General features: G+C 37.6%; 2 protein-coding genes and 1 pseudogene across 4 annotated transcripts in view; 1 reads left to right on the top strand and 2 right to left on the bottom strand.

The window, feature by feature from the left end:
* Positions 1-1,889: 1,889 nt before the first annotated feature.
* The window catches only part of DPH5 (diphthamide biosynthesis 5), a 38,718-nt gene continuing 13,825 nt past the window's right edge, over positions 1,890-26,782 (bottom strand). For 2 of the 3 annotated variants that reach the window (XM_032422552.1, XM_032422564.1), the window contains exons 4-8: positions 23,346-23,454; positions 9,654-9,774; positions 6,890-6,929; positions 4,966-5,069; positions 1,890-3,174 (exon numbers count right to left, since the gene is read on the bottom strand). In XM_032422552.1, the coding sequence (XP_032278443.1) occupies positions 2,966-3,174; positions 4,966-5,069; positions 6,890-6,929; positions 9,654-9,774; positions 23,346-23,454 (583 nt within the window). In that variant the 3' untranslated portion in view covers positions 1,890-2,965. The remainder of the gene's footprint in view (positions 3,175-4,965; positions 5,070-6,889; positions 6,930-9,653; positions 9,775-23,345; positions 23,455-26,782) is intronic. The other variant, XM_032422573.1, reaches the window with a different exon arrangement.
* Positions 14,184-14,308, bottom strand: LOC116627309 (annotated as a pseudogene).
* LOC116643660 (Bardet-Biedl syndrome 4 protein-like) lies at positions 14,787-20,608 on the top strand. The gene is given in 4 exon segments (XM_032422581.1): positions 14,787-15,202; positions 15,350-16,069; positions 16,071-16,374; positions 16,377-20,608. Coding segments are annotated over 4 exon segments (1,494 nt in total). The 5' UTR covers positions 14,787-15,052; the 3' UTR covers positions 16,697-20,608.

Raw genomic sequence — 26,782 nt, 5'->3', positions numbered from 1 at the left:
CTGTGTAATACCCTTTAACCCCTGTAACTTGTATTACTGTTGAAATCTAACTATACACCAGTATACCATGCTAAATTCAGTTATCTTTTAAAAACATTTAAGAAAAAATTGAGTCTTTTATACTCACATACTATTTCCTTCCATCTAATGTCATTTACGTTCAGGCTAAAAATCCTCCCTCAGCTTTCCTTATAGGTCTGCTAGTGACAAATTCTATTTTTATGAAGACTGCTTTACTTTGCTTTCATTTTTGAAGGACGTTTTTACTGGATATAGATTGGTAGGGTTTGGTTGGCTTTGCTTTTTAACTTCAGTACTTTATAGATCTCTTCCTGTTGTCTCATGACCTCCATTGTTTCTGAGGTGAAGCAGCCAACATTTATTGCTCCCCTGTACGTAGTGGGTTCCCTACTACCACTCATGGTGGCTTTTAAGATTTTCTCCTATCTTTGGTTCTCATCAGTTTTAACTATGATGTCTTAGGTGTTTTCTCTGTATTTATTCTGCTTAGAGTTCACTGAGCTTACTGGATCTGTGTATTTATAGTTTCACCAAACTTGGGAAAAATTTTGACCTTTACTTAACTCATCTTTTTTTCTGCCCTATTTTCTCTCTCTTCTCCTTCTGGAAATCCAGTTACATATGCACTGAACTGCTGCATATCACCCCACATGGCTTTGAGGCTCTGTGCTTTCTTTCTTCCCTTCAACCTTTTTTTATTCTTTATTCTTCAGATAGGATAATTTCTATCCATCTGCACTTCATTACAACCATTTTTCCTTTTCATCTTTGAGCCTAGTTCTACTAACTGCTTTAAAATCCTCATCTGCTAATTCCAAGATCTGGATTATGTTAGGATCTCTTTCTACTTTGTTTTTTCCCCCGCTTTTGACCATAAATCACATTTTCCTGTTTCTTTGAATGTGTTATCTTATATTCTAGTCATTGTTGATATGCTAAAGAGACTCATTTTGTTATCATGCCCTGGAAGTGTTATGATATGTTCCAATAGGCAGTTAAATTATTGACTACTCACCTTGATTTTATGGAGGATTGATTTTACATTACATTAAAGGTTTTGTCTTTAGATTCAATGCAAATCCTTAGTCCTGGGCATAGTCTTTTCTAATACATGGCCATTCTAGGGATTTGACAGAAAGCCTAAGATGCTTACCAAGCCTTCTAACTTGTCAGGATTCAAACTCGAAATTCTGTTTTCTCTTGCAATACAGAGCAACAAGCTCTGCTCAGATTTTTCAGCCTTCCAGCTCTGGCTTTCCACCAGGTTCATGGAGACTTCCCTGTACAAGCACAATTCAGGAGTTAGCCAAAGAGTTAAGAGATTTATATGTAGATTGGAAGGTTGCTTCTCCTTCAGTGCCACCTTCATTTCTAGAATTTCCTCCTCAATATACAGGTCCTCTAGCAGCCCCCAATTTCTCTGACCCCTCAAACCAGTAAGACTGCAACCTTCTCTTGAGTTCCAGCCATCCCTTACCGGACAGACTTGGGAAATGTCCTGAGGGAAAAAGCTATATATAAGCATAAGTCTCAGCCTGTTTTTGGTCATTCCCCCCAGGGTCTTTAGACAGTTATATTTTGTCCAGCGTTTATTAATTGGGAGGGTTTGTACATTACAAGCTATTCCACCATTACCAAAGGTAGAAGTCTTTCCTTTTATAATAATTATTCAATGCTTGCTTTAATGCTTCAGAAGAAAACAACACAGAATTAGTACTTAAATGTCCTTGGCTCTCTCCCCTTTTGTGTAACAGACTAAAAATGGAATATTTCATATATATATGAAATATCTTTTATCTCAAATGAAATAAGTCAGGGGCCCCTGGTTGAGTGTCCGACTCTTAATTTCAGCTCAGCTCTTGATCTCAGGGTCGTTAGTTCAAGCGCTGTGTTGGGCTTCATGCTGGGCATGGAGACTACTTAAGAAAAGAAAAATGTCAAAATGATTTCTTGTTAATCACTGCTCCCTGGAAGTAGGAAAGTGTACATTCAACTTCCAATGAATTTAACGAAATTTAAGCTATGGTTGATTAAGCCACAGAAATAGTTAAAGTTAGACCAACTAAACTAGCATATAGCAAAGCTATTTCTGTTATGAACTACCAAAAAGTACAAGGCTCTACAGTCATGAAATAAAATAAATGGAGTGCTATTTACAACTGGGAGAAAGAATGTGACTACATACATACATACAGTGCCATAGCAACTGAGCTAAGTGATATGACAAATCTTGACTAACCCACTGCCTCCAAATTTAAATTTTTTAAAACTGTATTTTGTAGTAAGTATTCCATTTGTCAACTTGGATGTGAAAGATGTTATTTAAAACCAAACAGCAACTGTACATGGCTGGCTGAACATTTATAATTCAACAATTATATAACCTCCAAAATACAGCAGAATATGAACCACACAATTAGGATGTCAGCTAAAGAAGACAAGGCAATTCAGAAGGATGTCATTTTGTGGCATGTGCTCAGCTGAGCTTTAAGTAAGTAGGACTGCTGGGTGGGACTTATTCTTCCCACCTCTGCTTATATGCAGTAATACCAACTGCTATAAGGACAACTCATCTTATCGTCAGGACAGCTGACTTTTTAAGAAAGAAGAAAGTTCCACGTTGTATAAACTCATTTCATAAGTAAAAACTGCTTTTAAACAACTCTGTTTATGAATGTCTCTGCAACTTTTCAGGCTTGGTCTGCTCCATGTGTGTATATCCTGAAAAACTACTAAAATAGCAACAACTGATGATGTTATAGGGAAAAAAAACTCACTGCCACAGGAAACCAAGTATTGTTGAATCAACATCTTTCTTCTTGGTCACTTGCTTTATAATTATTAGGTAAACCAAAAGAACTGTTCATTTTACAAATATGTGTATATGCATATATGACTGAAATTAGTATCTAACAATAGAAAATGTCTAAGTTCATGAAGTTCATCAACAGGATTCTGAGCTATTTTCTGGTATGGAAAACAAACTTAGCATCTCCATCTCCAGTGGATGCATGTTGTCGCCTGTGATAATTAAGGAGTGTAATGGTCCTCCCAAGTCCACAGCACACATTTGCTGCAAAGTGCCCGCTGCAACTTTCTGGTCTTCGGCTCCAACCCTGGCTAAGCCAACACAGAGTGTCTTCTCGGTGACTGCTATTAAGAGAAGAAAAAAATACTGCCATTCAATTCAGCAAATGCATTATCCCGCCCGACATTTAAACTAACATTAGTACCAAAAGTACATTTAAAGAAGCCCCAAATATCTTAAATCTCCTGAGTCACTCATTACAGACCAATTATCTATTGATTTATCTAATGCTTTTCTAAATTATATGAACTACCTGACATGTAAAGTGGGACTTCCTAACTTTACTCTTTCAGAATTCTTTTTTTTTTTTTTTTTTAAGATTTTATTTATTTGACAGAGAGAGACATAGCGAGAGAGGGAACACAAGCAGGGGGAGCAGGAAAGGGAGAAGCAGGCCTCCCGCAGAGCAGGGAGCCCGATGCGGGGCTCAATCCCAGGACCCTGGGATCATGACCTGAGCCGAAGGCAGATGCTTAACGACTGAGCCACCCAGGCGCCCCCTCTTTCAGAATTCTAAAGGCTTGCCCTTGTTTAAGTTTTCAGGACTTGATAAACAATTATGTATATCCATACTCTTTATGATTGCATAGCATTTGTCTTTAAATAGCTTTTGAGTGAACAGTGTTTACTACCTGCCTGTATTTTCAATAAGTTGCTTGAGATATGTTCACACTGACCAAGATATACTAGAAAAACAAGGGGATTATGAGATAAATACACAGATTTGATTTTTTGCTTGGCCACCTAATCAAGCTATGTCAAACTTTAGTTTTTTCATTTTTAAAACAAGAATACTATCTTTCTTAAATGGTGGTTGTAAGGGATAAGATAACAGACATGAAAGAATTTAGTAAACTACAGAGCCCTGAACAAATAACAGGCATTATGACATTACTTATGCTTTTAAGTACCAACCTTCTGATGGTTTTGTTTACTTGGGAAAGCTATCCCAATGGAACATGATCATAATGGGGCAAATGATATTACAAGGACAAGCAGGCATGCAAGTTTAGGCCTAAGTGTACAAAATTATGAATACGGAACACCCCTGCACATTATTTGTTTCATGACTTTAACAAGGCCTACTAATGAGAAAAAATCAGCAACAGTCATTCAAGAATCTCTTCATGTATCTTTTTCCATCAAGAGATAGGTACTCAAAGGCAGTCAGCACCTTATAACAGAATATGACAGTTTCATTAAAGAACCTCTCAATAAAGATTTACTGATGACCAACACTTCATTATATACCACATACAGTCTGGTACAGAAAACATACTTAGTATCTCCATCTCCAGTGGATGCATGCTGTCTCCTGTGATAATTAAGGAGCGTAATGGTCCTCCCAAGTCCACAGTACACATTTGTGGCAAAGTGTTAAGACTATAAGGATAAATTCTCTTCTTTTTATCCTGAAGAAAACTATCCTCGGTCTCAGTGTTGTGAAAGAGAAAAAGCAGAATAAGTGTATTTTTTGCAGGATAGATCTCACCATACACAGATTTAGGCTAAAAAGGAAGTTCTGCATTTTACCTAAATACTTACATATTAACATATTTACATAAAATCTGGATTTACAGTTAATTTGTGAAAAATCCTCACTTTCTGGAATGGTATTAATTTTCCTAGGAGGAACTCCATTATTTTTCCTTCAGTACAACTTTCAGCCTATGAAATTTAAGTTAAAATTGATTTAAAAAATGACAAGAAAAAATACAATGCAAACACACGGACTCTTGCTTCATTGGTGGTGGTGGTGGGGGTGGTGGGGTGTGCGTGTGTATGTGAACTTGTATCATGTATATATCTTAATGCAGCAGTAGGGAATATGAGAACCCTTTTAGGGCCTTGAGTACCTGGTTCTTCTCCTCGTATTCGTTGATTCTGAACAATCTCCAGAAGTTGCTGGGCTGCTTGGTTTACGCTCATATACCGAGGAGGTTCATAGATCTTCCTTCCTCTGTAAGTATAAAACTAGATGCCACTGTTCTTAGCCATGAAATTACATAATACATTTTTAATGCAATTATTCCCCCAGGTATAGTCAAGTACCACAGTCCATATTCTGTTTGAAGCATTTGCACATTACCCACTTTAAGCATACTAAAGCATGAATACCATAATTTTTTAAGTTTAAGCTTTTTTCATTTTTCTACTTCAACTATCCTCTCATCTCACTGAAATGCTGGCAGAAATAAAAGTCCAACAACTTAATGATAAATGTTCAAGTCAAAGTTACTGTTATTTAAGTGATACCCTAGGCAAAAATAGTTCAAGTTAAGTGGCATTTTGTTCTAGATCCTTGTTTAATCAGGTTCTATAGTGTTCACTTTTATTACCATGTTTAAGCCACATATTCCTCTTTTCACTTATTCCTCTAAGAAAAGTAAACTAAAGCGATAAATATCTGAAAATCTTGGAGGATTGGATGTGTTTACTTCTGATGGCTTGAAGCCTACCATGTCTGCCCAATAAGCATAATAAAAATACTGCTTTTGTAGCTTACAAAACAGTTCATATATTTTACTGACTCTCAAAACAATTCTCTAAAGTCAGCACTGTCCAAGAGAAATGTAATGCAAACCATAAACATAATTTTAAATTTTCTAGTAGCCATATTAAAAAAGGTAAAAAAGAAAAAAAGGTAAAATTAACTTTTTTTACCCAACATATCCAAAATATATTTCAACATTTACTCCTATAAAAATTATTAAAGAGACTGTTTTTGTACTAAGTTTTTAACATCTGCTATTTCATACTTGCAGCACATATTAATTCAAGTATTAAATTTTCATTAGCATACCTAATCTGCATTTAAATTCCATAAAATTCATGGTTATAAAAGTAGATTTACATATTCAAGTTATCCTAAATGTACTTTTCCAATAACTAAGTTGAGTAGTAATAATACTCAAATTATAGGGACACCTGGGTGGCTCAGTCAGTTAAGCATTTGCCTTCGGCTCAGGTCATGATCCCAGGGTCCTGGGATTGAGTCCCGCATCGGGCTCCTTGCTCAGCGGGGAACGTGCTTCTCCCTCTGCCTGCCGCTCCCCCTGCTTGTGCTCTCTCTGACAAATAAATAAAATCTTTAAAAAATTAAATTATAAATTCAGTTCCTCAGTTACATTAGCCATATTTCAAGTGCTCATTAGTCAAATGTGGGTAATGGCTACTGTACTATTGCACATTGCCCCTATAGGCAATTATAATTCTCATTATACATATGAAAAAAACATGACTCAGAAACCGAAGTAACTTGTCTAAGGGCACATAACCAGAGACAGACTCAGGACTCAAATCCATGTCTTCTGACTTCCAATTCATTAATTCATTCCAGAAATATTTACAGAGTGCCTATTAGGTGCCAACCACCAGTCTCAATACCGAATCTGTGAGATCTACTGCTATTTCTGCCCTATCACACTGCTTTCTCATTTCATAAGATTAAGTGTTTAATTTTTAACAGTTAATGAAAGCTGATTTTTTAAAAAAGATTTTATTTATTTGTCAGAGAGCGAGAGAGACAGAGCACAAGCAGGGGGAGCGGCAGGCAGAGGGAGAAGCAGGCTCCTCACTGAGCAAGGTGACCGATGCGGGACTCGATTCCAGGACTCTGGGGTCATGACCTGAGCCTAAGGCAGACACTTAACCGACTGAGACACCCAGGCATCCCTGAAAGCTGATTTTCAACAATCTTTAGAACTCATGTCGTTTAAGTAGAATTTATTGTTCAAGGAATTAAAAATAGATGTAAACATTCTCAGAATAAGAACTTACTTGATTAGATTTTCCAAAGATTGCTCCTTTACTTTGATGTCTGTAGGAAGCAAAAAATAGTTCTCTTTTAATTAACTATCCAAAACCCTGTGTGTAAACTTCAGTTGAGTCACCTAAATTTTTGGGAAACATTCTTCTCAAGTCTCCCAAATGCTCATTTGAGAGCTTATGACAATCTTCCCTCACACTTGTGTCTAGCCACTTTTTTTATGGAAATACAGAGAAGAATGGAAGCTTGTGGTGTGCAAAGATCATTAGAAAACAAACATGAGGTTGGCCCTGAGACCATCCTGAAAGGATCCAATTTCCTCTTGGAAAAGAAGACACAGGAAAGAGTTTGATAAATATTGGCATATACACTACCTAACAGGTCATCAAAATCATTGTGTTCATTTCTACTAGCTGGTAACCACACAGACTCAACTGAGAAGTCTTGTTATGTTCCTATTCTTTACCTATTTTTCAGGCAGCAGGATGTAAGCTTTAATGCATGTAATGTAATAAGAAAATTGTCACCACATTTTGAAAAGAAACCTTTGCTTTCTTGCAAATGGGTAAGCCAGGACTGATAACTTATAAATAAGCACTTTAGTATCATTCATAGTTTCAATGAAAGGGCTTTCCCAAGCACTGACTGCCAGGGACGGGGCTACCACAGGGGCCAGAACGCACATAATCTCTGCTCCCCTAAAGCGTGAAATGCAAGCGTAACAAATATTTGATTCTTTACACTTGTTAATCACTGATGCTCAGCCGAACAATCTGGTAAAAGGTAAAAAAGCACAGGCGCTCTACATCCTCACAGGAACTCAGTATACAACAGCAAGAGCAACAGCTGCTTCCTGTTCTACATGCTAAAAACAAACGGTTCAGCCAAAGTTTGCTTTTGCAAAAATAAATACAGTGCAACTGTAGGGTCTTTCTGAAAGACTTCTACAGCTTTCCTAAGTGATTATCAAAGTTGTTCTTGTAAAGGAGACTAAAAGAGTTTCCTAGGAAAATATAGCAGAGGTTAATCCCTTATAAGTATTTGTAAATGTTCTTGGAACCAGTGGTGAATGTACTTTTCAGGTTCAAAATACCAATTATTTAATATTTCTACTTGTCTAGCACATAGAAGAAAAAACGCATATTGGTTATTGAAAATGGCCTGCAGTACAATTAAAAGTGTATGTCAACTTAAGACTTCCTTTACATGGTATCTATTAAGATTTTTTAAAATTCAACACATTTATTAGTTTATTCACCTTGAGCTTCTGAAATGTTGTGATAATAAAGTTTTTAGTTTAATATTTTAACTTTTTAAATGATATGTTCTACAGAACCTGGTTTTAAAAATGAAGAGTGTTGGGGAGAATTTTTACAGATAAATGCTTTTTGAATGAACTGCATTTAAAAATCAAGCCAGACCAGTCTTAATATTTTTCCCTTGTCTTCACACAGGCCACAATTATTCCTTTCTACTTCTCCTTGCTAGAAGATAAGCATCTCCTATTCACCTTAGGAGCACCTAGAATAATGCAAAATACCCAGTAGATACTCCATAAATGTCTACTGAATAAATTTATTCACGTGGCTCTACTACCACCCACCCACCAGCCCATCTTAAAGTACCCCTTAAGTAGCAAACGTCCCAACTCCTTCATAAAACCTATGTTAACTTCCCCTCAAAAGCTCCTTGTTCTTTGAAATACCTATATAGTTATTACTGTATTTTGTTAATCTCTAATTGTATCATATATATCTTGTCTTTCCAAGTACATTTTAAATTCTCTGTAGTTTCCTAACATGGTATATTCTCACTAATCCCTACAGGGTCTGGACCATAACAGGCATCCAATAAATATATACTAATTTAAATGATGAGAATTCCAGATGATTAAATGACGAGATCTATGGTTTGAGGATCTGGAATCATGATATCTTACACTTCACACGTTGTTCCTGCTTTTGTTCATGGAGCAAGGAAGATATATTGTTTAATCTTGTTTGCCTTTTCCCAGGAAAGCCAAGAAAAGGGGCAGCTCTTAGAGAATTCAAGAGCCGAAGTTCTGGTTTGTCCTTCCTGCCTCTCCATATAACAGAACTTAATTGTTCCTTAAACTTTAGCGTAGTTAGCAACTAGATTTCAAAACCCTAAGGGCAGGACCCATGTCTAATACTTCCTTAGTTTCCAAAAAAACCTAACTCTACAAAGAACATAAAGTAAGCAAGATATAGTAAAAACTGAATGACAGGCTATCTCGATTCTACCAATTCTGCCATCGATAAAACTGGGTAACACAGTGGGCAAATGATTTAATATCTCTGGGCCTCAGCTTCGTCTCTAAAATGGGCTTCAATAAGATGATCTCCAGAGTCTCTTTCAGATCTGTAATTCTGATAGCATCAATACTGTAGTATTGAAAGAACATCTCTAGGAAGATACAGGATGGTACCTGGTAAGAATAAATGCTTACTACAGGTCTGCTGAACGGCAGTAAACTGACAACAGCGTCCTGATGGATAAATGGGTAAGATACAGAATGCTGGAGAGGATCCATTAGGACATAAGAGGGGGGAGCATGCACTACGGTATGCATGAAGGAATACCCGTGCGGTGTTTGGAGCAGAAAATGCATATCTCCCAGAGAATATGGTAAAGCGTGTAGCATGCAGAGTGGCTAGACTGGGTCCTTTCTTACCTCTAGCTAGTTATCTGCAGAACAAAATGAGAATATGACAACTCCATATTGTGACTTCAAGGCAATTCCCAAACCCTTACCTAGTAAGCATAATGTGTGCATGCCGTTTTGTCTGTTCTTCTTCACTTTGTCAAAGAAGCTTTCTGGTCTCCAAGTGTCTGTCCAAAAAACAATAGAAACTGTCTCTCCAAATTTATACAACTAGAAAAAATAAAAACATTAATTAACAATGGAACAATTTACTACTTACTATTTCAAAGATAACCACCAAAACAGAAAGTAAGAACCAGACTTGAGATGGGTTGGGGATCAAATCTGTCACGAAAGTAATAAATGTTCTCTTGGGTCCCTGGCAGCGGGTGTCTGTCTCTCTGGTGCCCTTCCAGTAGTGCTTCCAGGGTTTTGGCATTCAGTATCGCAACGTATATAACCAGGTCATGATTCAGCTATGTAGCTGCTAAAATGATTGACACAGAAAGAACCCAGAAGGAAACAAACAAGAAAGACTTCTGGGCAGTCAGAGCAGGGTTCCCTAGATTAATATTATTAACCTCACTTTACAGATAAGACTACCAAGGCTCAGAAAGATCAAGCTGATTTGCCTAGGGTTGCACAGCTAGTGAGTAATGAAAAAGACTCAAACCCAGGTCCAAGGAAGTGCTCCTTTCCACCTTGCCAGCTCAGTAAAATTCACACGTTGTACACTCATTGCAGCTAGTTCTCAAAACCTACTCCCTTACTTTACCCACTATTTGTTTCCTCCACTGAGAGCTCAGTAAAAAGGGCCTTTGCCCAAACCTCCTCCTTTCCCAAGTGGCCCACTCATCCCACTTGACCATCACACAACCAAGAGGCTTGCTTGGTTCCAGCTGGCTTCTAGTCTGGCTGCACAGTTCACTTAAAGTGAGCCCAACTCCAGATCTCATGCTAAGAAAATCCAGTTTTGCGTCCTGGTTCTGCAACTTGTTAGCTGTGTGACATGGCTCTTTCTAAGTCTTGATCTCCAAAACAGGAAGAGTAAAAAGATACTGTCCTTCCTACTCATAAGGTTGTGAACATGTAAAAAGTTATTCAGAAGTAATAAAGTTGTTACATAAAGATTTAATTATCCAATTTAAACAGTGCTTGAAAGAATTTATAATAGAGCTGGAAAGCTCTAGACATGGAAATCAAATCTAGTCCCCTGCCACAAACTGTGATTGGAATAGCTGTGCGACTGCAGGACGTCACTGAACTTTTCTAAGCCTGTGGAAGGGATTATCACCCTAAGGTTTCTCAAATCACTTTTAAGAAGCTGTTGTAAGAGGTAAGGGGGAGGCAGAAAGAAACAGAAAAGCTGGGGCATTCAGGGTCCTCCATCTTTCCATCCCTAGAAAAGCTCAACTTTTCTCATTTTTTGTACACTGAGGTCCTAGAAACTATAGCCAATACTCTTAATGGTGACTCTGAGTTCCCAAGGGAAAGCTCATCATGTCCCTTTCATGGCCACAACTTCCAACTTACCTACCAATGAGCTTTATTCCCAAAGTCCACTTGAAAACTGTCTAAAAAGTCTATGGAAGCCACGCCATCCAGTGGCAGTCAAATTGTCAGATCAGTGTAGAAGGACCCATGTAACTACAAGAATTCAGTCTTGAATCTTCTTGCCACATACAATGTTTCTCTGTGAAAAATACATCCAACTGATGAGTTCCAATGTGTTCTAATGTGGGATTCCTGGAATATATTCACCCAAGCTACAAGGATGAGGCCTAGCCTTGCTGGAGGGTTCTGCCATTGTTATTATTCTATGAGAAGTAAATTTATCTAAAAAATACTTATTATACATCATCCACTAGGTGCCAGGCATTATGCTATGCACAGGTGTGAAAGTGAGAAGCAAACCAGAGCTCTGGCCTTCATGTAGAATGTAGTCTTGCTTATATCTCACAGAGCAGGCAAAAGCTCTGGAGTCATGGCTCTGGTTCTTACTAGCTTGGTGATCATGGACAAGTAACCTTCCTGACTTTCGAGAGATATTCCCCTGCAAAATGTGTATAACTATAAACCTAATAATGTGCTTTTTAAAAAAGGATTAAATGACATAAAGTGTGTAGAGTGCCTAGTACACTGCACATAGTAAAAACAATAAATGTTAGGGATTTGATGATATAATAACAATGATGTTTATAATGATGACCGCTTTCCTTACTGGACTGAGCTCAAAAATATTACCAAATATTTGAAACGACGTAGTTGTTGTTGATGTTTATTGTTGTGTGATTTGATTCTGACAAGTTTAACTGTTTACATTCTAAAAAGGATTTTTGGCATCTCTGATCAGATTTTGAAACATTAGTATTACTCTAGAAAAAAGAAAACTACTGAGATTAAAGAAAATTACATATGCAACCATAAATAAACCCTTTAAATAGGTCTTCAATATATTAAGAGTCATGGAAATATACTCATGAAGGTAAATTCTATTTAAGAGCGAATTGAGATGCTAGTCACATACAAACACTAGCTGCAGCATGCTGTGGAAAAGCTTCTTGGAGTGGTCTAATTTGGGGGATTAAAGAAAGCCTCACATAAGCACTGCTTTCTAGGACCCTGATTTATAGACTGTAACCATTCTCATGACTGTGCTGCAAACTTCAATGAATTCTGGAACATTATGCAAACAGTTTCACCATTTAAGATGTCAGTCCCTCAAAGAACAGAAAGATCAGTCCTTTGTGTTTCACAATCCAAGGACATACCAGTAAACCATAAAGAAACTGAAGTAAAATCATACAGTGACGAGAATGAGGCTGCAGAAGTCTAAGCACGGTCTTATAAATGTTAGCCTTTGTGCTGTGATCATTTTACCCCCAAAACATTATTGATGCAAATCTAAATTTAGAGACCACAAAAAGAGCTGTTTTCTAAGAACGTAGATAAATACAGGGTCTTTTTTGGTTTTAACCTGAAGTTATAAAGAAAGCAGTTTATCTAACTTGATAGTGGATTATGTTTTCATCTATTGAAGATAAAAACTCAAAATGACCCATTTAATTACAGATAAGGCAATATCTAAAGCAAGAAGATGCACAAGAAAGACAAAAATTAGGTAGTAATTATAAAAAATGAGACATAGACTGTATTGAAAGAGTTGAGCATTACTCCCACTTGGAAAGCACCTGAAGAGGACTTCTTAAGATAGGATATAAGCTCAATCTTAAAGGGTGGATAAGATGGGGGAAGTTAATCATGGGGAAAGAGCAAGATGGTATGAACAACCTACCAGAGGTTGGGAACCCTTGGGCAATATTTAGCATGGCATTAAGCAATTATCTAGAAATAGCCATTGCCTGACTTGCTTTTAACAAGTACCTAATTCCCGAAAGCTTACCATGTGACAATTCCTGTCAATGCCAGCTCTATAATTTATCTAGAACTGACTTCATTTCTTTTACCACTACTTTGAGTCCTCATTGCCACTTGCCTGAATATTAATAACCTCTAATTCATCTCACTGCCACCAATACGTCCTTTCAGAAGTACAGGTGTTTTGTAAAATCCATTTTATAATTAGGTTTTTTTTTTTTTTAAGATTTTATTTATTTATTTGACAGAAAGAGACACAGCAAGAGAGGGAGCACAAGGAAGGGAAGCAGGAGAGGGAGAAGCAGGCTCCCGCTGAGCAGGGAGCCCAATGTGGGGCTCGATCCCAAGACCCTGGGATCATGACCTGAGCCGAAGGCAGATGCTTAACGATTGAGCCACCCAGGCGCCCCTATAATTAGGATTTAATGCTTTTGTCATTTATATTCAAATAAAAAATAGTTTGTGATTTTTAAGTTAAAAAACATCTTGGGGGGCCTGGGTGGCTCAGTCGGTTAAGCATCTGAGTCTTGATTTTGGCTCAGGCCATGATCTCAGGGTCCTGGCATTGAGCCCTGCATCAGACTCTGCGCTCAGCAGGGAGTTTGCTTGAGGATTCTCTCCCTCTCCCTCTGCCTCTGCCCCTCCCCACCACTTGTGCACTCTTTCTAATATAAAATAAATCTTAAAAAAAAAATCTTCATCACATATAGAAAAATTAGAAAATTTAACTTGCTTATAAGAACTTTGTGAAGCCCTACATGTACCTTTTACATATAAACATAAATCCTAAATCAGATCAGTTAAATATGTTAAGTAAAAGAAAGCTGACCCAGTAGAGTTGTCAAAAAATGTACCACAAAACCACATGTTCAAGAGTTACTAGTTTTCTATACAAAATATTGGTCTTACAGTTGTTTTTTTTTTTAATTCCCACATGCACTTTTTTTTTTTTTTTTAAAGATTTTATTTATTTATTTGAGAGAGAGAATGAGAGAGAGCACATGAGAAGGGGGAGGGTCAGACAGAGAAGCAGACTCCCTGCCAAGCAGGGAGCCCAATGCGGGACTTGATCCAGGGACTCCAGGATCATGACCTGAGCCAAAGGCAGTCGCTTAACCAACTGAGCCACCCAGGCGCCCCCCACATGCACTTTTCTTAACACTGATTTAACACTGATATTGCTGACACTAAGAAAGATTATGCACATGGCCACATACTAGGTACACAGATAAAGCTGAAGAGAGCCACAAAATTTATATTATCACATATGAGAGAATCCACATATGAATTAAATGAAAGAATTTTAATTTAAAGCACATAATTCTATTAGTAATAATCACGCCTCGGATAAACCTCATTGGCTGCGATACTGCCACTGTGCAAAGCTTTAAAGCACATAATTCTAAAGATAAATCAGCTTGGGGTGGGGTGGAAAAGATAAGTAAATAAATAAGCAATTCAACTCAGCAAATATTTGTCACATACTGATTTTTAGCATGGCACTGTGATAAAGTGCAATGGAAGATGTGAAGATGAGTAAACCAAGAAGTTTATAATATGTCCAACACATAAACATATAAAGTAACTGAATATTGTGTACAGGATGAGGATTTGCCAGGACTGTGGGATAAAAAGAGAACTATTAGGTGGAAGAGAATGACGGTAAGGTGGCTATTAAAATATTGACTAAAAACAGTTACAGTTGAGAGGCTCCTGCTCGGCTCAGTTGGTTAAGCGTCTGACCTCAGCTCAGGTCATGCTCTCAGGGTCCTGGGATTGAGCCCCGTGGGCGCAGCCCCCACTCAGCGGGGAGTCTGCTTGTCCCTCTCCCTCTGCCCCTCCCCCTGCGCATGCACTCTCTCTCTCTCAAATAAATAAAATCTAAAAGACAAAAAAAAAAAGTTACAGTGGAAATAGAAAGAAAAGCATTCTTAATACGCCCATGATCAGCAGGTGGTCAAAATAATTCTGAAGTTACTAAAAGAATAGGGAGCTTACTTAGATGAGTTCTTCTAAGGTTACAAAGCAATGTAGAGTGCAGATCTCTTTATTACCTAGTTTAGTGTTCTCTGTACTAGGTTAGGTTTTATCATTTCTACATTAGTTCCTGGACAACAATGAAATCAATTCAATGTTTTTGAAAACTACCAGTAAGAACTACTACAAGGCCGGCCGCAAAGCGGTGGGCGGAGCAAAGATGGCTGAGGAGAGACTCATGACGAGAACTCCGTTTCTTGCATCTCCTGCATCTCAGAAACCCCGGCTGAAAAAAGAGGTACAGGTCTGTGATTCAACAGTCTTACACAATTCACAGCACTCACCATAGCATATACCCTCCCCAGTGTCTATCACCCAGCCACCCCATGCCTCCCACCCCCCACCACTCCAGCTGCTATGAGGAACTTTTCCAGTTTCTTAAGCTCAAGAGTTTCCGATTTTCGAGAAGCAGAACTGGCTGATACATCTCCACTATATCCAGAAGGATTATGAGGCATGCAAGGCTGTTACCAAGGAGCAGCTTCAGGAGACTCAGGGCTTATGTGAATATGCTATCTATGTCCAAGCATTAATATTTCGCCTGGAAGGAAATATCCAAGAATCCCTAGAACTCTTTCAGATGTGTGCTGTTCTCAGCCCTCAGTGTGCTGATAACCTCAAGCAGGTGGCCAGATCTTTATTTCTTTTGGGAAAACATAAAGCTGCCATTGAAGTATATAATGAAGCAGGTAAACTTAACCAGAAAGATTGGGAGATCTGTCACAACGTGGGAGTCTGCTACATTTATCTGAAACAGTTCAGTAAGGCACAAGACCAACTGCACAATGCCCTCCATCTTAACAGGCATGATTTGACTTACATAATGCTGGGGAAGATCCACTTGCTGGAGGGAGACTTGGACAAGGCCATTGAAATCTACAAGAAAGCAGTGGAGTTCTCGCCAGAAAATATGGAACTTCTTACAACTTTAGGACTACTCTACTTACAGCTCGGTATTTACCAGAAGGCATTTGAACACCTTGGAAATGCACTGACTTATGACCCTATCAACTACAAGGCTATCTTGGCAGCAGGCAGCATGATGCAGACCCACGGGGACTTTGATGTTGCCCTCACCAAATACAGAGTTGTAGCTTGTGCTGTTCCAGAAAAGTCCTCCGCTCTGGAATAACATTGGAATGTGTTTCTTCGGGAAGAAGAAATATGTGGCAGCTATCAGCTGCCTGAAGCAAGCCAACTACTTGGCTCCCTTCGATTGCAAGATTCTGTATAATTCGGGCCTTGTCCACCTGACCATGCAGCAATATGTGTTGGCTTTCCATTTCCTCAGCGCAGCCATCAACCTCTGCCAAAGATGGGGGGGGGGGGGGCTCTACATGCCCTTGGCTGTGGCCCTGACCAATCTGGAAGATCCAGAGAACGCCAAGAGAGCCTACACAGAAGCCGCCTGCCTGGACAAATGGTAGAGATGGCCCAGAAACTGGGAGCTGCCCTCCAGGTTGGGGAGGCACTGGTCTGGATGAAACCAGTTAAAGATGCCAAGTCAAAGCACCGGACCACTTCAACAAGCAAAGCTGCCGGTGTCCAGCAGCCTCTGGGCTCTAATCAAGCTCTGGGACAGGCGATGTCTTCAGCAGCTGCACACAGGAAGCTCCCCTCAGGTGCTGGAGGGACATCCCAGCTCACAAAGCCACCATTTCTGCCTCTGGAGCCAGAGCCCACTGCGGAAGCACACCCAGCTGAAGCATCAGCACAAATAAGAGAAAAACAGGAGTAGGATGACCCCGGAGTAGGAGTTTCTTTGGTGAGGATGTAGCAGGTTAGGAAAGGTCATGTGACACAGGCAGCAAGGTGGCCAATGTGTTCCCTGGGCACCAGGGGACGCATAAGTGTTATGATGATCGCAAGGAGCCTGCCGTTAGCCCCGTCAGCCCACAGACAGGAGAGAGCCCAGACAGGTCCTTTAAGAATTAAGTGCAAGGCTCATGGTTCTGTGTTTGTAGCTCCAAGAGCCAGCAGGGCACATGATGCTGTTTGCTTTTGAAATGACTTTGACCTCCTGGATGACTGACCCCTTCCTTTGTGGAAGGAAAGTCTGAGGCCGACCTCTGCTCAGGAGCCCTGTTATGGTGAAGCCTTGGCTTAGCTGAGGTGATCCTCAGGCTGTGGGGCTTGTCAGCCCCGAAGGTAAACACAGATCTTGGATTAGTAATCCAGCTCTAACAGTCTAAATTTAAGGGGAAAAAATGATGAAAAAAACCTCTATAAATCGAGGCCCAGCCTGTTGGGATATTCCAGCTGCACCTGTCCAAGGGAATCCCAAACAAGTCCCTCTGTCTTGTTCTTGAGAGACATCAGAGCGTACGTAGAGCCAGATCATGTCAGTAATGATGAGAAGTAGGAGTGAAGGGCTGAGCTGGTATCAGCACCAAGGATGAAAAGGAAAAAAAGAGCTTCTTAATTTTTACTTAAAACAATCAATGATACCCCTGGTCAGATGCTATCAGTACATCATCTATATGTCTTTTTTAGAATAAAGATTATGTATCATCCCTTTGGGGAAAGTTGTTAGGTGTAAAAAGAAGAGATCACAATAAAACCTTTTTAAAAGAAAAAAAAAAAAAGAACTACTACAAGGCCAAAACAATGCTGTTTATCATAGTGAGTGTTGTATTATGAAAAAAAGGAAGGAAATGAGTTGTTACTTTTTAAAAAGTAATACACATTTTTTCCAAAGTAGAAATGTATTATATAAACAGAGGAACATATGGCAATAATTAAGGTCACTCACGCATCAGAGAAAGTGGAAGCACTTCATAATGATGAGAAAATTATACAACCTTTTCCCTGAAATCAGCCACAACTGATAATGCCATTTTTATGCAGAAATCATTGCTACCTGGTTTCACTGAACTGTCTCATTTATCTGTCCCTTAAAATGTCTCAAACACAATTTTAGTCACCACATTTTAGTCACATTTTTAGTGACCACAGTTTAAAAAAAGAATCTGTTCTATTACACCAATGGTAACAAGAAATGATAAATACCGCACAAAGAAAATACGCTAGAATTTGTAATTTCTTCTTTATTGGGCTTGTCACCTTCAGGTCAATGTACACAGATAAGAGCTGAAGACTGAAAAAAATATACCAAACTATAACTAACTTTGGTTACTTCTAGGTAGTGGAACTATAGATGCTTGCATGTTCTTCTTTACACTTACCGTATTTTCCCAATTTTCTATGAGTATATATGTCACTTATTATCAAGGAAAATAAAGTTATTTTTTAAGACAATTCTTCTAAAGCAGAAACAATGGTAAATGAAAGCAATTCTGATTCTGCATGACTAAGGTGCTAAATGCTTAACTTGAAGAATTCCAGAAAAGGACTTTGTTCTTCTTGCCTTTTGTGTACTGACAAAAAACCTGGGTTTTTCATTATTGGGAATGCCTAAATACAACCAACTTGCCTGGCTCTTCACAAACAGATTGATTTTTCTTTGACTAGAGAAATCCTCAAAATACAAATTACACAAGTGTTAGAAATATCTGTTACTTAGAAATTTCAAAGAACGTGATTTTAAAGTATACATGTTTATAACTAATATTTAAATTGTAAAAAATCCAAAGATTTACTTAATGAAAATTTGAGTATTTAATGTATCTTGGTCAAGGTAACCTTTGCCTAAAGTTAGAAAACAGGCCAGCTTTTTGGCTTCTAATTCTAGAGGATATTAAAGTTTATCTAGTTTAGTATTCTTCATACTTTTTACTGCCAAATCTTTTTTTCCAAATAAATTCTTCAACAGAACATCAATAGGGGTAAAGATAAAGACTGGGCTCCTTCGGGATTTATTCTTTGCTATTGGGCCTCAAGTACTTCATTTTCTGCAGAACTGCTGAAACATCTTCATAGATCCTGATACAATATGAAAACCACTGATCTTGTCCAGCATTCCTCCCTGTCCCCATCTCATCCCCTTAACAGTTAAGAAACCTGACTATCCAGATCCAGGAAAGTTAGAGGACTCCTTAGTTAATTGCCTGAGCAAAAGTAAAACCAAGACCTTTTAAATTGCAGTTCAACTCTGAACTTTTCCATTACTTTTCCTTTGCCAGTTCTACCCAATACATAAGTCAGTTTTTATCCAACGCACATATTCACAATCTTGTGTTAACTAATCTCTAGGAAGCCAAGGTTTTGTGGTACATATGTATGTACTCACTGGTGTGTGTGTGTAATACCATGCAGATGCTCCAAAGTGCTTCCATGACTCTCTTCTTTAACTGAACATTTCTCTCTGTTGGGAATGTATTTAACCTTATTGTTCATCTAGCAAACCTCTTGTAATTCATTTTTTAAACCACTTTACTGAGATAAATTTACATACCACAACATTCACCCATTTTAAGTGTATATTCAGTGATTTTTAGTAAATTTACCAAATTGTGCAACCACTACCATATGTAGTTTTAGAAAATTTTTATCACTCCAATCAGATCCCATATGTACATTTAATAAGTAGTATCTGTTCTCACTCCCAGCCAACCACTAATTACTGTCTTCATAAATTTGCTTTCTCTGGACATTTCATATAAACGTAATCCTACAATATATGGTCTTCTGTGTCATGCTTCTTTCACTTACATACATATACTTAGTATCTATACCAGGACTACTAATTCTTCACAAGACAAAAGGAGAGACTTCAGAGTCTGGAAGTAAGTTAAACCTAATCATACTCTTCTACATGATCAATTCACTAAAGAATAAAATTCAAACGCCTGACATTGGATTAGAGAGCCTAGTGATCCAATCCTATCTACCTATCTGACCTCAGATTGCTTTTTCCCTGCCTACTACTCTCCAATAAGCCCTTCTTTGGTTCCTTCGAGGAGCCAAGGTCATTTCCATTTTAGAGTCTTTGCATAAATCATTCCCTGTGACTAGAATATGCTAGTTTCTTCTTGGTTCATATCTAATCTTAAATAATACCACCTTAGTGAGACCTCCCCTGACAACCCAACTACAACAGTGAAGCCAACTCTCTAACATTTATCAGTGTACTTGAATTTCTTATACTTCCCACCACCTGACATTTATCTGTTGTTGCTGTTATTGCCTCTCCTTCCTACTAGAATGTAAGCTCTTTGAGAGCACGGACCTTCTTGGACAGGTTTATCAGTGTATCCAAAGGCACTTAGTAGGGAAACAATAAGGCAAACAATATTTGTTGAATAAATGGATCACTATTCCTCTTAATGATGTCTAACTTGGCAATCACTAATACACATTCCATTTAACAAGGAAAATTTTCACAGGAATATGGCATTTGCAATAAAAAATTCTATTTTATGGCATACCTATAAAAGAATGCATATCAACTGGTTTTGTGTATTTAGAAGTGTTAGTCTATGCAACTAGTTATCTTCATTAATACTGATAATAAGGAGTCTTTTGCTAGTTAATAAACTACAAAGTGAATGAAAAATAAACAGTCAATTCTGAGCTCTCTGTGCTGCTTTAGAAAACAACAATAAGAAAATTCAGAAGGGCTAACAAATTGATGTTAAAAAAAAAAAAAAGCTGTGCCCATTTCCAGGTTAGGAATTTCAAACTACTACTCTTTAACCTAATTTAAAAATGTTGAAGGGGCGCTTGGGTGGCTCAGTTTGTTAAGCGTCTGCCTTCAGCTCAAGTCATGATCTCAGGGTCCTGGGATCAAGCCCTACATTGGGCTCAGTGGGGAGTCTGCTTCTCCCTCTCCCTCTGCTCCTCCCACCCTTGCTCGTGCTCTCTCTCTCTCCCTGTCTCAAATAAATAAATAAAATCTTAAAAAAAAAAAAAAGTTACAAAGCATGTACTGTTCAGGTCTGTCACAGTACCCAAAACAGCACTTCTGTTCAATAACTTGATGGCTGTTTTCCTAATAACTCATGGGAAAGTGTTCACAGAGATGACAGAATGTCTTTCGAAAGTGGTGCCCACTTCCCTTTTAAAAAATTGAGAAAGAGAACATGGCAAGGTAATACATTCTACATTTAGCAAGCCTATTTCTGGGAACTAAAATCTACTTTTCCAATTCTGCCATGCTAAAAGAAAGTACAGTTCTATAACTTTCTAAGAAATTTTTTATCTGTCTAGGTTGGTGGTTCTCAAAATGGGTACCTATACTAGCAGCTTCAGAGCACCTGAGAATTTGCTAGCAATGCAAATTCTTAGGTCACCACCCCATATCTACTATTATCTGAAAATCTGAGGGGAAGGCCAGCCATTTCTTTTATAAGCCCTCTAAGTAATTCTGTTGAATACTAAAGTCTGAGAACCACTGGTGTAGATTATTGTTTTTCCCATAAATGAGGATCCAAATACTCAAGAGAAAAAGAGCAGCCATTATAAGGAAGGGAACTTTGCCAAAGTTTATGTATTATGCAGGATGTCATAAACAAATGTCAACTGTCAAAACACTTGTTTTAAAATTTAAAAGTGCCATAAATATAATGACTGTATTTTTAATGCCTTTTATCTTAGAAAAGTGTATAAAAGGTATCAATAATTACCTCTTTCTCCTGGAATATAAATAACTTGGGTGGTACAAAAAGTATACTTTCACAGAGACTTCATCAAATACATAAGACAGAACCTAAAAAGGCACTTCCTGTTTTTCACACAAGTAGTAAGTCATTTTCATACCCAGATTAGAGAAAAGAACCCAGATGGGGAAACAATGCTTTGTGGCTGCCTAGAAAAATCCTATATAATAAGACTGAGAGAAAGCTAAATTAAAAAAAAAAAAAAAAAATCTATGTACCATGTGGATATGATCTTAAGGGCTTATATGGAGACTGCCAATTCTCACAGTAAATTTCCTCTCAAATACCTTCATCTATTTTAAACATGAGAACAGTAACACTGTACCCCTCTACCAGTCTAGAGGATCAGGAGGACAGGGTCACTCTAGTTTAGTTCTTCCCAGTATGAATGATAGATATACATGTGATGAAGACAAGGATCTTTTAAAAAATGTTATGCTTAAAAAGAAGCAAAAACCTCTAAATGATAAGTTATGATAATTTAGACCAAAATATGATGGAAAGGGGCTAGGTTAACTTTCCCTACCAGAAATAAAAATAAAACCAACACGAAAAATACATATATTCCATTAGCTTAAGGTTTATTACACATCTTTGTCTATCACAAGATTAATTTATTCCTCTCTTTTTTTCCTTTTTCATGGCAACCACCAGTTCTTAAAAAGTACATTGTCTACAAAAAAGAATACTGGACTGAGAACCAAGAAACTCCATTCACTTACTCCAACACAGAAGCGTTCAGAAGGGCTTTAAAGTATAAAGCAGACTTGAATTGGCAAGGTTTTTTAAAGTATGCATTTTATTAGAAGACAAAAGAGACAGCAAAGTTTTTTGCCAATTTAAATTAGTAACTAAGAGCAAGTAACAAATACTAAAAGGTGAATCATTTATACCTTTTCTCTGATTCTTCAGAACCAAAGGCAGTTATTTCTGAGATGACTGGCCAGGATGTCAATTAAATTGAGATACTCTTCCTGGGTAATGCAGAAAATACAGAAACCTCTAAAGCTACAGACACAGCACTGGTGTCCGATGCTAATGTATCTTAGTGTTATAAATATCAATTTTAAATTCTGCATTCCAGAAGACATAGTGGGGAACACTTCATTTCATAGATTCTAGGATGCACATTTTTTTCTATTATAATGTATCTAAAATAGGAACGTGTCCTAACAAGCAATTAAGTCTTAAACCAGTGTTGGCCATGAGCAGTCATAGTTGTCATAGATCATATACATACGAACATCAGAACACAAATATCAAGCTTGGAAGAAAACCCTGGAAACAGTTACGGTGCACTCTTTTAACCCCTCAGAATCAAGACTGTTGGGTTAAGATTAACCAACTTTACACAGCAATAATTACAAAGGTGGCTTAAAAGCCTAATATGACTGGCTTTTGGTTCTTTTTAGATTCTTTTAAGAAATGCTGCATCACAATGCTGTTGATGGCACAGCAAATAACAACTGTGTAGAAAAATATGCTTCAGCAATGCAGAATAAGTTATTTGGAAGAAATGTGAAAAGGCTTTAGGAAAACTTAGCCAATTTAATTAGATTAAATTTCCCTGTTTTTGTATGCAAAAGTTGGATATAAGATTAAAATCTTTCTGTAGCTGAATTCCAGTGGTCCATTCCAATGAGAAAAAAGATGTAAGTTATGGGAAAATAGTATAAAAAATTCAGTATTAAAAATTTCATACCCACTAATGTATATAAAATAGCAACATCTTAAAATTCATGATATAGAACAAAATCTACCTGCAGTGTGTAGTTTTCCAAAACATTTTTGCTAACTACCATTAAAAAAATACCTTCTTTGTAGTATTACCTGTAAACCACAGCAGCCTACAGCATTCATTATGGAAGCATTGTGAATAACTCGGTAAGAGATTCCTAGTTTTGTTGCTCTCAGAATAAGATCGCTGTGTGTGGTAGCCCTGTAGTGAGAAAAGGTCAAGCTGGATTAAAGTAACTAACGCAGACTTTTTTTTTTTTTTTTAAAGATTTTATTTATTTGACAGAGAGACACAGGGAGAGAGGGAGCACAAACAGGGGGAGCAGGAGAGGGAGAAGGAGAAGCAGGCTTCCCGCTGAGCAGGGAGCCCATGCGGGGCTCCATCCCAGGACCCTGGGATCATGGCCTGAGCTGAAGGCAGACGCTTAACCAACTGAGCCACCCAGGCACCCTAACACTGACTTTTTAAGACAGTAAAGGTGTAGTATTTCGTGAGTTCTAGCCAATCAAAGGGTTATGGGGGCTGCTTTTCCTCAATTTCCGGCCTTTCTGACAAGAAAAGTGTTAAGTCTCCACATGCCCTTCATAATGCTGAATTGCACTTGTCACACTCCTAAAGCAGCCTTGGCAGCTACAGAGAAAGGGAAGTTTTACTTGCTCTTTTGTCCTGATAATACCTGCAAAGACATCTGTGGAATGTAAACTCAGCAAGTGAACTCCTGAGCAGCAATTCTCAAACTTTTTGGCCTAACAGGCCCTTTAAACTCTTAAAATGACTGCTCTGAGTTCTAAATGACAGCACAGATAGACCTACTCTTTGATTTCTGCTCTATTTTGAAGGTTTCTTTTTTGTGTTTTGAAATACAAGGCAGATGGTACAGAACATTTCTGTAGCCTGTCATTCTCTGCCTTTATATTAGGGTTCTACCTGATACAATCGTAGTTGGATTTTACATCTGTCTAGCAGTGATTTTATTTATAACTGTTTTCAGTCTGGTTACTGTATATATAATTGGTATGTGTGCATGTGTATGTGCGTGCATAATCTGCCTGTTGCCTTTCCTTTTTTGAGATAAATCTAATGATTATAATTAGATAGACTGTGAGGAGAGAGAATATATGTAAATATAAATACGGATACTGTGAAATGTAACCCCCCATCAATTTAGAACTGCATTATTAAAGGCCTTTTTTCCCCTTGATGAAAACTCCAGGCCCTGTTGGGGAAAACAACATTAGCATGTTTGAGAAACTACATACAAACCAGCAGAACCTGTCAACTGGTCAATGCATACCAAGTAGGAAGATCAAGGGCTTTCACCCCATGAGGCAGTCAGAAACAGATTAACAAATGCCCACCAGGGAAGGCTGTTTTTAATCACACATAAAATAAAAACTAGTATGAAAAACAATCATTAATTTGATTTAGAGTAAGCTTTTTAAAAAAATAATATAAATGCCAGTTATAAAGAATGTTTTTAATATCATCTTCAACAGACTTTTACTACTTAACACTAAGATTAAGGAAAACTGAATTAGTTACTTGCTGAGTTATTTGAATAGATAAGTAGGAAGAAAACCTGCTTTAAAATTCTCTCTCTCTTTATCACAACTTCATTTAAAATGACCAGATGTGGTTGGTATACTATGGAGATTTAATGACCTGGCAAAGTGATTTGATTTTGTGATGCTGCCATAAATGTGATTAAATAAGCCCCTCAGATTTCTGCTATGAAAAACTGGTATTTTATCATCACGATTACCCAAAGTATATTGCTTCATGAAAAAGAAAAAACTGGTTTGAAACACAGGCTTAAACCATTATACTGGGCATTCCTTCTAGTCCAGGGTCATGAAAACGCTTCAGTTATGGTGACTGGAAAAGAGAGAGAGAGAGAGAGAGAGAGAGAGAGAGTGTTTGTGTGTGTATACACACAGGCCCAGAGTGGAGCCCACTTAAAAATAAACTTTATTTTATAATAACATTAGTTTGCAGATATAGTACTGCCATATTTGACAGTGTATGGCTTATGATCTGAAAATTCACTAATATTTGGAATGATATGGTAAAAGTGATAGGAAGCACTATAAATTGGTACAGTCCTTTTTTTTTTAAACATTTTATTTATTTGAGAGAGAAAGACAGAGAGAGCACAAGCGGGGTGGGGGAGCAGAGGGAGAGGGAGAGGGACAAGCAGAGTCCCTGCTGAGCATGGAGCCTGATGCGAGGCGGGGCTCAATCCCAGGACCTTGAGATCATGACCTGAGCTGAAGTCAAATGCTTAACCAATTTAGTCACCCAGACACCCTGGTACAGTCCTTCTGAAAAGTAATTTGACAATACATGCTTGAAAATACCCATATTCAAAACTTTTGATTTTTTGGGTATTATAAACTGATTTTGGAGGGAAAAAAATCCAAAATGTGGGGAAGGGAGAATGGAAGGAGGGGGAAAAAGGATCATATACATTAATCCAAACATGGCAGCTTTACTTATATTGGAGAAATAAATGGACTAATGATAATAATGCTGACATTTATTGGGTAATTACTAGGTGCCAAGTACTGTTCAAATGCAGTTCTTGGAATGGAAACAATCAAATGACCTACATAAAAGCACAAAGAAGACAACTGAATAAAGATATATTTTTATGTATGTGTATGCTATGAAGGAAAAGGCACACAACATTAAGGATAAAAAATTATGTGTTCAATGATTATAAAATATATATAGTTACAGAGCATATTAAAATAAGGAATGGAATAACAAAATGGAACCATCATTAAAATTTGTTTAATGATGACTCTGTCCAACTATTCTTTATGGGGACAGAAAGCTTAAGACTGTCATCTCTCACATGACTGGGTCAGATCTATTAATGTAGTATTTTTTAAAAAGTCATTTACATTCTTTATGTGATTAACGTCCACATTCCTATCAATAACCTGGACAAGAGGAAAAAGATGAGAACTACATCAACTGACTTAACTGACTTTCAATTACCTTCTTCAGGAATTTAAGAGTGGATGATGGTGATGGTTACACTACTTAATGCCACTGAACTGCACACTTAAAAATGGCTAATGTGGTAAATATTACGTTACATATACTGTAATTTAAAAAATATGAGAATAAAGAATTTAAGTAATTTTCTTTTTAAAGTTTTTATTCAAGTAAGTGGAAAGGGGCTTAAAATTAAACAAATAACTTTTTGTTGTTGTTGTATGTAAGGAAGAATTTTAGTGCTTTGCTGCATTCTGTATTCTCCTCCTGGTTTATCCATTTAATGCATAGAAATCATAATTCCCAGCCCAATTAAAATGTACATATTCCCTACCATCCCGTCTCCAACTACTATATCCCCAACGACTGTATCTCAATAGTAATCCAGTGAGTAAATGAAGAGTAACTATAGTACAATAATTATTACACAAATCTGAATATAAGATTACACACGATTAGTTAATGACATACAGCAAATTAATTGCCTAGGAGTTAAAAAAAAAAAAAAAAAAAAGAAAAAAAAAAA

This window comes from Phoca vitulina, unplaced genomic scaffold (genome assembly GCF_004348235.1).
Source record: "Phoca vitulina isolate PV1807 unplaced genomic scaffold, GSC_HSeal_1.0 scaffold2, whole genome shotgun sequence".
In the NCBI taxonomy this organism is placed as follows: Eukaryota; Metazoa; Chordata; class Mammalia; order Carnivora; family Phocidae; genus Phoca; species Phoca vitulina.
Note: the sequence above shows the minus strand (reverse complement) of the source record. Positions and strands in the feature narration are given on the sequence as shown.